Raw genomic sequence first — 10,011 nt, forward strand, 5'->3', positions numbered from 1 at the left:
TTTTTGTATTATTTTGATTTACTTGTGGTCCCCAGGGGGAGAGAATATCATTGCAGTATTGAATAATTGGAGCTCAGACGCAAGTTTGTAATTTTGTAAATGTCTGATCCTCTGAATAAAAACAGAAAATTTGAAAAACAGTTTAAAGATCCAATCTTTTTATTTGTCGAGGCGAAAAAAAAAATTGGATATAGATAAATTGAACTGATAAGCGTTACACTGACTGGTGCTGTCGTCTTGGTTGAAAATAAAGCACGTCTAAGATCAAACAAACACAGAAAAAAACTGGATTGGAAATATTCTAGACATTCACTTTCATTCCAGCTAAACATACTGTATATGTGAAATAAGTCAATATGATTTGCTGATATCATTTGTTTTTATAAAATAGGTCACTCTGTGTGTGTGTGTGTGCTATCTGGGACTTCAAAGCCTGTGTTATACATATTTTACAGTGCCGTTTCATTCCGTGGGGCAGTAAACACATTGTTATCATGATAAGTTTTCCCTGCAGCTTTTGGCCTTCAGCCTGATGACCACTTCCTGCTCCCTCCAAATGGAATCGCAGCGGTGCTACTTAAAACCACTGTGTCCCAGTCCAAATCAATTACCCAGGCAACACGTTGTGTATTGTCTCCTTAATGCGCATTCATTTCTCCATGTTTTGGCAGCAGTTATATCTTACGTCACTGGCCTAAAGCGTCAGTGCGGCGCTAGCATTTTCCGAGTGAAAGCACTTCCTGTTCAATTTCCTCACATTGATTTGTTTTATTGACCGTATTGCATTTTCATCACTGTTAAGTAATACAGCAGACATGGTCAAACATGTGCTGCCAGAAATAACAAGGGTCATTGAGTCCAGTGCATTGAATCAAACTGCTATATGGACTGCATTCATATAGTGATTTTCTAGCCTTAACTATTCAAAGCGCTTTTACAGGCACCATTCACACACACTGAGCTGACATGCAGCAAAGGGCCACGAGTTGGAATCAAACCCGAGGCCCCTGCTGTATGAGCCTCTGCCTACTTTTGCCCTGTTTGACACCCCTCTGGGTTTTTCTTTCACTTCCACACAGATTGAAGAGAATAAATGTCAATGTAGGATTCTCATGAGCCAACCTGCCTTTTAGAATCTGAAGGCCTTAGCTCTATTTCAGACCATATTTTCCTCTTTCTTTGTTTTGTTCCATAAAAACTTATAGAGCAGCATTTTGTCCAAATCCACCATAGTGGTTCTACTCAGCCAGTGTAAACATGACAACATGGCCACCATCATTATGAGAAGGCGATGGAAATGGATTGGACATGTAATACGTAGAGCTCAAGAAAACATCACGCAAACTGCCCTTCACTGGACACCAGGGGCCCGTTTCAGGAAAGAGGTTAAACAAACTCAGAGTTTACACTAAACCTGCTTTCAGAAATGGACCCCAGATGGCAAACGTAAAAAAAAGAAGGCCGACCCAAGAATACCTGGCGAAGGATGGCGGGGAGAGAGCTGAAGACCCTACATCACACCTGGGGCTCTATAAAGACACTGGACCTACACCATAGTGGTACACAGTATAGAGGCAATATTCACATCATAAATATTGATGATTTATTGATGCTTGAAGGGTAAATGTAGCACCTGTAATCACTCCAGGGGCCTCCGCAACAATGAAACAAAATTGCAGTTATTTATATATCAATCCATCTCTGTTAAACCAGCCCGCATCTTCTGGCACAAGCTCAATGTTGAGTTCCTTCAGCAAACATCCTACAACACTCTATTTGAGTGTGAGTTGAGGGCTTGGAAAGGAACAAAAACATAAACGTGAAACACCACTAACCACTGGTTGACGACTGCTCACCACGCGTCTGTGGTTGGAGGCATAACCACTGCGTTTCCTCCCTCTGATGGGCCACGTCTGAAAACACCACTGACCTTAAGGAGAGAGATAGAAACACCCTGGCGTGGGTTAAGAGTGATCTTTATCTTTCAGCAGTGAATCATTCTGTGAGAACTACAAGAAAAGTATCAGATCACCTCGTTGGTGCCACGAACAGTAAAAACAGTAAAGAGCTTTCACACCTTTGCTTTTAAAGCCGCCCTGCCACACAAAACTGTTTTTACTTGCATTTTTTTGAAATATGTTAGGTCCATATGTGTTTGTGTTATGTTGTGAATGTGAAAATGAACGGCTACCTCCTCTGTCAGCTCTAGCCACTGAAAAGAAATAAGCAGCATTTGCTAGCTGTTAGCCAATCAGAGTCAAGCAGCTTAGCTCGTTGAATATTAATGAGAACTGGCACAAATCGAGCTGAGTCTTCCTGTAGGCTTTCTATACCACGCTAGAATGGCTTGAAACAAGGTAACCAAGGCATTTTCTCCACAAAAAATTTTACAGAGTCCATGGTAGAACTTCAGACATTACCACAAAGTCATGAAATATGTGTGGCAGGGCACCTTTATAAACGACATATTTAAAAAAAAAATGTATTGTGAAAACATACAATTTGCAAAATGAACTTCACCTGACTAAGTAATTTTGTTCCGCTTGAAAACATTTGTAAAATGTGTTTAAAACAGGACAATCCTTGAAATGTAATTGAGAATGCATTTTGGTCGTATGGGAATGTAATCTTTTAGGAGACAGAGTTGTAATTGAGCATTGTCTCCATCTCTATATATTTTTTTTTATAAACATTTCTCTATAATCCACCCTGACATTTTGGATCATGATTTCCAACTAAATGCAGTGGGATTTAGGTTTACATGTAGAATGAAAACAACATACCTTTCCGCTCATGTTTGAAACTTTTCTTAACTTTTATGTTTGCCTTTACCGTTATTGATTTTTCCCCCAGCCTATGTGAACCTGTAAACTTTGTACTCCTTGTTGGCATCCATTCCTGGTTGTAAAGCTTTGAAGGTCCGAGCATACAGTAAACATTGTTCCACTAATGGTAGAACAATGTTTACCCTGTCCTCGACATTGCTACAGCCACTGTGCGAGAGAACACTGCATGGTTGGTAACATCAGTCACAGAAGCAAACATGCTCACATACACAGCTTTCTGTCCCGCGCACCAAGCCCAAGAAAACACACTTTAAGTTTGTGTACACCCCAGCAGTCTGTGGTGCTTTGGTGAATTCTCAGTAGGCAAATACATAAAGACCAGAGGAGGAATAATAGAACACCACCTTTAAACCTGTACTAGGAGGCCTGATTATGATTTGAGGGACCTGTCTGCATCAGTAAGTGATACTTGAACTGCTCAATATTTGCACTTTTCTGCATCTTCATCAGGGGCTTTACACATTCATATCTTCATTATTATTTACTGAGAAATTCCATTACGTTTCTCCAGAACTGGAAGTCTGGAGCCAAAACCTGCTGTTGATCTTCATTATCAGTCCATTGTCAATAATCTTTGATTGCATCGGTTATCTTTGCGTTGAAGGTTTATTTTTCTTTTTTGATTTACTGTGTGTAATCTGTAGAGCACTTTATGTTTCCTCTGTACGGAAGAGGATTAGGGCCACGTGTAAAAAAAGGATTTGAGTTCTGATTTTAAAGTCAGAATTCTGACTTTAAACTCAGAACTCAAATAGATTTTTCACGTGGCCCTAATCCTCTTCCATACTTTTGGGTATAAAAATGTACTATAAAGATACATTTCCCTTGCATTGCCTTAAACCTTGCCTTGTATACAATCTCCACCGGTTGTTGTCACTATTTATTGTCTGTAATGGGTTTAAAGTCTGTGCCATAAAAAACACCTTCCGTGTGTCGAGCCTCAGTTGCCAACAGCGTTTGGTTCCCCCCAAACTTCTATGCTTGCTATCCATATTGTGTCTGTCTCAACTTTTCCATCCGTCTAATCCAATCCCACCCACCTGGCCGAAGAGATAACAGCATACAATGCACTGATAGGTGTTGTTAATACTGTTAATCAGACGTTTTACAACATCCTTCAAAGTATTTCCACATAATCTTTATCTGAATTGTCATCTACTGTATATTTCTATCCAGGGGTTGAATTGGTGTAGCAAAAGTGTAAATAAGGAAATAAATGATGGGTAAATTGAATTTAGCTGCTTCAGTTTCAGGTTTGTGGCATGCAGGTTCATGCTGGCTCACTGTCACACTGTCATGGCTTACTGGGACCCTTTCTATTCAAGTCATTGTAAATGTTATCAGTAACACCGGTGCTTTCCTACTATCTATATAAGTCTTCTGTAAAAGACTTCCTCGACTTCACAAGGCAAGAACTCGAGGCTTTGGGGTTGTCAGATGTTTGTGTCTCTTCCATTTTCTCTGCCTTTCCCCGTTGGACTACAATTCCCATATACTTTGTTTTCCAAGCCTGTCTTCTAAAGATTTTATTTCCCATACAACTAAACTGCATTACACTCACGTTGTGAAACGGTCGCCGCTCTAAACACTTGGTTACCGTTGTATATATTGACACAAAAGTACTTGGTTAGGTTTGGGAAAAGATTATGTTTATGTTTGCTATGTAACTTAAGTTACATATCGTCACCTTCCTAAAATAATTGGCTAAGTCTTTTTTTTCAGGTTTTTCAGAAAACACAAAAACAGCTTAAGTCACACGCTTGACATAGGCAGTTATACTAAAGGTGTAGAATCACATGACCTGTTCAACAGAGGATGTAGGCAATTTTACCAGAGGTGGCCAGCACCATGAGGAGATGATTTACGCAAAGAAATCATTTTTGTTAAAAAATTATTTAGGAAGGCCATTATTTTAGGAAGGTGACGATATGTAATATATAATAGGTCAACGTCGACTTTTGGTTTCACATGGGACACAAACGGCGGTTTCCAGGGTTGACTAATCCATCCACCCTGACCTCCTCCCTATGCGGACTTTGATTGGAAACATTTGTGATATTGTAACACATATATGTGTCACAGATTATCTGCAGATACACAACATACTATATCTTTTGCCTCTCTTCTGGCCCGACGAGCAATTCTGCTAAGGTGGAGGGAATCTGCCCCACCCACTCATACACAATGGCTGACAGACATTATGTCCTGCCTAAAGCTTGAAAAAAAATCAGGTTCTCGCTTCAGCATTCAAATGCAAGGTTTCGGAAAGCATGGGGAGCTCTTTTGAACTCATTCCAGGCTTTATAAACATTTATTAATCAAGCACCGTTTAATGGAATTACAGTGTCACTGGGACAGGTGGATACTGACATTTGCTTATTGGCAGTGATTTGAGAGGGATTACTTTGAGTATTTTGGTCTTTCTTTTGAGGTTGTTGGTTTGACTTGTATGGCATACACTGTTTTTTGTTTGTTCCTTACATACAACCTGTCCTTGACGGGTCGACAGCTTTGTATGTTGCTGCACTGGAAACTAAATAAAAAAAGATGTTGATTTAAAAAAACATATGTGTCACTCTGTAGCACTGTAGCAAAAGACAGATACATGTTTTTCTCAGTCTTCTGTAACTAGGATAGTCATGACTATAAGAGTAGAGACCTTACAGTGTTGCAATGTCAAGCACAATTTCTTTCCCGACTCCCCCTGTAACCGTCTCATCACGTTCTGTTCACGCCAGCAAGACAGACCAGGACACTCTGTGTGCTCAAGTTGTTCTTGATCTCAGTGTTCTTTTTGGCTGCCGATAGTAGTAAAAGTACATTCTCTTCTGTCTGATAAGAAATGAATGGGGGGGTGGGGGGCCTGTTAGCTCACCTGGTTGAGTGTGTGCCCCACGTACCGAGGCTCAGTCCTCACCACAGCAGCCCAGCGTATGATTCCAACCTGCTTCCCTTTGCTGCATGTCGTCCTCTCTCTCCTCTCGTCCTCTTTCCTGTCTTTAGCTATCCTAACAATCAAAGGCCAAAACCCCCCAAAAAAATTATCTTTAAAAAAAGAAAAAGAAATTAATAGGGCACAAATACACAGAGAATCCTATCCGATGATCCACAAATTGAACGATCCACATTTAATTGTTACACCAGGCCTGCAAACTCCCGTGGGATGACAGTTGGGAGGATAGGGCTGAACTTTGCTTTGGGACACATCGCTTTCGGTGTGTTGCTACTACAGCTGGGTCAAAGAAAACTAAAACATTGCTCATCGTAGAGCTTCTAGCGAAGCTACAACAAAAAGGTACCCACCCAATGATTCTCTTCTAGTGACTGTCAAAGCTCCACCAGACTCCCTGTCTCACAGTCTGACAGCAGCTTCTTATGGCTGGTTAGCTCTGACTTAGCCTGGCAACTAGAGCTGTGATAGGGGCCCAGAAAATCAGGCCCCAACCCTACATGAACCTAGATGTCCAAGTCCGACCCTAGCCCGAAACAAGTTCTGGGCCTGAGCTTGATTACAAATCTGAATTTGCACTGTAAAAAAAAAAAACTATCTATAATATAGATGTGAAATGTAGTATCGCTTACTGTTTGTCAACACACAGCGTTCAAAGATGGCCCCTCCTCCCCGGCTCAGATACAGAGAGAGAGAGTAGCCGTGGTCGAGCGAGATAGAAAGCGAATGTAAAGAGGGAGCACTGAACAAAGCAGTGAATCAGAGGAATAAAACTTTATTTTCTGATTGTTTCACAGCCGTTATGTAATATAAATAAACACAGAAACACTGCGGAAAGGTGCCGTATTGTCAGATTATGAGTGAATGCAGAGCTTCATCCTGTCTGTTTCTGTGTGTGTCTGTCAGTTAAACTTCATCATGCCCCTTGCGTCGGTATAAGACGCGAGGGGCAAAGTGGAGGTTAGGAATGAGAAAGGCTGCGCACCCTCCACGCTGTTATTGGCTGGGGGTTACATACCCACGTGGCGCCAAAAGGCTCTTTGCTGACATCCATTAACGTCCCTCACACAGGAAAAGAAAAGAGAAAATACAGGTAGAGGACAGGGTCTCTGGAGATACACACACCACCACACACTTCTAGTGGGACATTAATGATGATCGAGAAGGATTACTTTTGTATTAGTCTATACATTGTTTTTAGGATAATACTGCATATACCTTTACCTTTAACAAATGTATGTCAATTAAGGTCTTCAGTGCAGTAACAGACAATTGTGACATGATCTCCGACATGCGCCTTCTCAAATGTTCAGCACAGCCCAAAAATGTATTATTTTATTAATATTATATTTTATTTAATGGTATGCCTTGAAGAGATTGTATAACATTTTTCCTCATTAATGAGCGGCGGGAGTCAGGAGTCTCTGGGCAGTTTTAGGCAACTGCTGTCAGTGACATGATTTTCAAACTTTTCAACTGATAATAAAAGGCCACACACAGCGGTACACACCCCATACAATTTTCATGACCTTACATTGATTATAAGGTCTGCATTGAACAGCGGGAAATTTGGACAAACCCGACCAAATTTAAGAGGAGTGCTGCACCATCACAGCTCATTTCTGCATGTGGTAATCTGTCCAGTGCTCTGATTGGTTGTAGTTCAGTCCAATTGTGTACAGAGGCATTTGGGTGTACGGCCGTAGACAACGCCCCTTGGAAATAAAAAAATGGACTGAGGTTTCAGACAAACTCGCATTTGCGATTTGGTCTTGTGATGTAAGGCTAGCTCTCACTACTCTAAAAAAAATGTGTTTTAGGTTTTAGAAAGGCAAAAAAAAAAAATAAAAAAAAAGACGCCACCCTTTATAAATACAGAGTGTCGTTCTTACTACAGAAATCCAAAGCTTGACTTAACTGCCGTGCCAAATTACGGCTGCTAATCAGTGATTGATAATCACTGATTCTCTTTTTATCAATGGAAATAAAATCATACGAGGTGGAAAGTGGCTGACCTTGGCAGATCATTGTTCCGGCCTTCATCAGATATCAATTGTTTATCACTAGGCATGGTGTGACAGAACAAAGGCCAAATCAGTTCACACTGGTTTATTATAGTTATTTGTATGGGCTGAGGGATTTTACCCAAGAATTATTGTTCCAGTGGGTAAGCCATTGTAAATAACAACCTGTTCTTAATGACTTGCTTGTAGAAAAATAAAGGTAGAAAAAAGAAAATTAAAGAAATCACACATCCACAGTCAGATGTTCACATATGAGCACAAATGCACACCTTAAAAACATAATATGTGCATTCACAATTATGCACGTTCACTGTCAGGTTAAAAAGAAAAAAATGCCAATCCCCAAAACTCGATATTCTATTTTCACAAGGAGATGTATTCATGCATCAAGGGTTCCCACACACACATTTCCCATGAACCTGGCCTGAACTGTGCTTGATCCTGGACAAACAATGGGGGCAGGCATTACCTCTCCACTTAATTCTGAGTAGACACTTCGATAAGATTGCACTGAAACCAGCAACAATCCCCCCCCCACACACACACACACTCCTACAGTTTCTGCACTTTCTTATCCATTTGCTTGGTGTTGCCAATGAGTTGAAGGAACGCACTCTCTGTTCTGTCCACTCGGTGGAGGAAAAACATAAAAGTTTTGATGAAGTTGAGATGACTCACGGATTGACCTGTAATGTGTTCAACATTCACGACAGGAATCTGATGTGATATCAGAGTATCAGCGTGTCTTATCGCACGCTAGATAAATGAATCTTGGAATACAAATCTTGCATTCTGCAGTGTTTTCCTCAAACAAATCTTGGTTCCTGCAGACTATTTTTACCCTTGAAGTGCACTGCAGAGTGCTGCCGCCAAACCTTTAGTGGGCTTTTCCATCCTTAAAAGCTACTTGATTTCCACTTCAATTAAAACGTTCCCTGCCCTGTCCTGTCCTCTATGTCCTGTATGTTCTATCCTGTCCACATCCTCCCTATCCCATCGGTACAATATCTTCCAAATGCGCTTTGGGGACGGAAAGTCTCCACTAAAAGTTGCAGGTCAGAGATATCAGTAAGAACAATGGTCAAGGATAAAGCAGGCGTCGGAGCTGTTGTGCGAAACATCATAATTGCTGTTAATAATTACAGCCATGATAAGCGGCAGAGGTGGCATTTATTAATGGCAAAGCCAGCTGAAATCGCAGTAGATCTCCAGGAGCAGGACGAGGAAGAAGAAGACGACAGAGTGGAGAGTTTGGATTTGAGACAGATTAGGACACTGTCAGGTATGTGGGACAAGCTGCACTACTTCACATTAGGATATGAAAGTTACTGGAAAAAGAAACTACTTAAGTACTCTTTTGTTTGAGCTTTCGGTTGTGATAGCTTTGAACTCAGAAGCAGAATTCCAGAGGTGCTGATGTATTTTGTATGGAAGCGGATTAGGGCCACATGCAAAATCTATGAGAGAGAATTCTGATTTTTTTTCTGACTTGTTTCTCAGGAAACCAAAGGTGCTTATGTATTTTTTATGGAAGCGGATTAGGGCCACATGAAATCTGACTTTTAACTCAGAATTCTGACTTTCAACTCAGAACTCATATACATTTTCCACATGTGGCCCTAATACTTTAATTTGTCATAGAAGCATAAAATGTAAAAAGTGACTCATGACCCTGTTCTCCCCTACGAAGTGATGCTTTACCAAGGGTCCAACTCTTCTTCTTGCTTTCCTGCCTCACATTTTCAACTCCGAATACTGACTTTCAACTCAGAACTCAAAAATACATTTTCCACATGTGGCCCTTAATCCTCTCCCGTAATTTTGGGCTCCAGTTGATCCAGGAAAAGTCAGAGACACATTTCAGTGCTAAAAATTCAAAACCAAGCCTCTCTGGTGTTCTTGTTCCTAGAGCTCAAATAGAGCCTGACAAGTCCTTACCTGGCTCATGTACCTGCCACTATATTTGTGGGCCTGGCCCCTTTGTTGTTCGCTGTTAATGTTATTTCATAAGTGATGTTCAAAGGCAAGACAGGAGCCTCTTCCTAACCTAATGTGGTTAATGGGTCTCAGAGCCACATAGAGAGGCAGCAGCAGTGCACCAGGCAGCAGAGGTGAGATGATGCGAGCGGGAGCAAAGCAGTACGTGGTGGCCCGGCCGCTGTACTCGGAGGAGGCCTTCGCCCAGGACCAT

At 41.1% G+C, this 10,011-nt stretch overlaps 1 protein-coding gene and 1 long non-coding RNA gene across 2 annotated transcripts in view; one reads left to right on the forward strand and one right to left on the reverse strand.

The window, feature by feature from the left end:
* Window positions 1–1,633: 1,633 nt before the first annotated feature.
* The window catches only part of LOC120553168, a 17,925-nt gene continuing 9,547 nt past the window's right edge, over window positions 1,634–10,011 (reverse strand). The window contains exons 2-3 of the long non-coding RNA XR_005638123.1: window positions 5,722–5,854; window positions 1,634–1,930 (exon numbers count right to left, since the gene is read on the reverse strand). This is a non-coding gene — a long non-coding RNA (uncharacterized LOC120553168). The remainder of the gene's footprint in view (window positions 1,931–5,721; window positions 5,855–10,011) is intronic.
* The window catches only part of LOC120553165 (chloride anion exchanger-like), a 20,246-nt gene continuing 19,223 nt past the window's right edge, over window positions 8,989–10,011 (forward strand). Inside the window, exons 1-2 of the mRNA XM_039791272.1 lie at window positions 8,989–9,102; window positions 9,891–10,011. The exon at window positions 9,891–10,011 is cut by the window's right edge and continues 56 nt beyond it. Of these exons, the coding sequence (XP_039647206.1) occupies window positions 9,937–10,011 (75 nt within the window). The 5' untranslated portion in view covers window positions 8,989–9,102; window positions 9,891–9,936. The remainder of the gene's footprint in view (window positions 9,103–9,890) is intronic.

Source organism: Perca fluviatilis, chromosome 23, assembly GCF_010015445.1.
Source record: "Perca fluviatilis chromosome 23, GENO_Pfluv_1.0, whole genome shotgun sequence".
Lineage (NCBI taxonomy): Eukaryota > Metazoa > Chordata > Actinopteri > Perciformes > Percidae > Perca > Perca fluviatilis.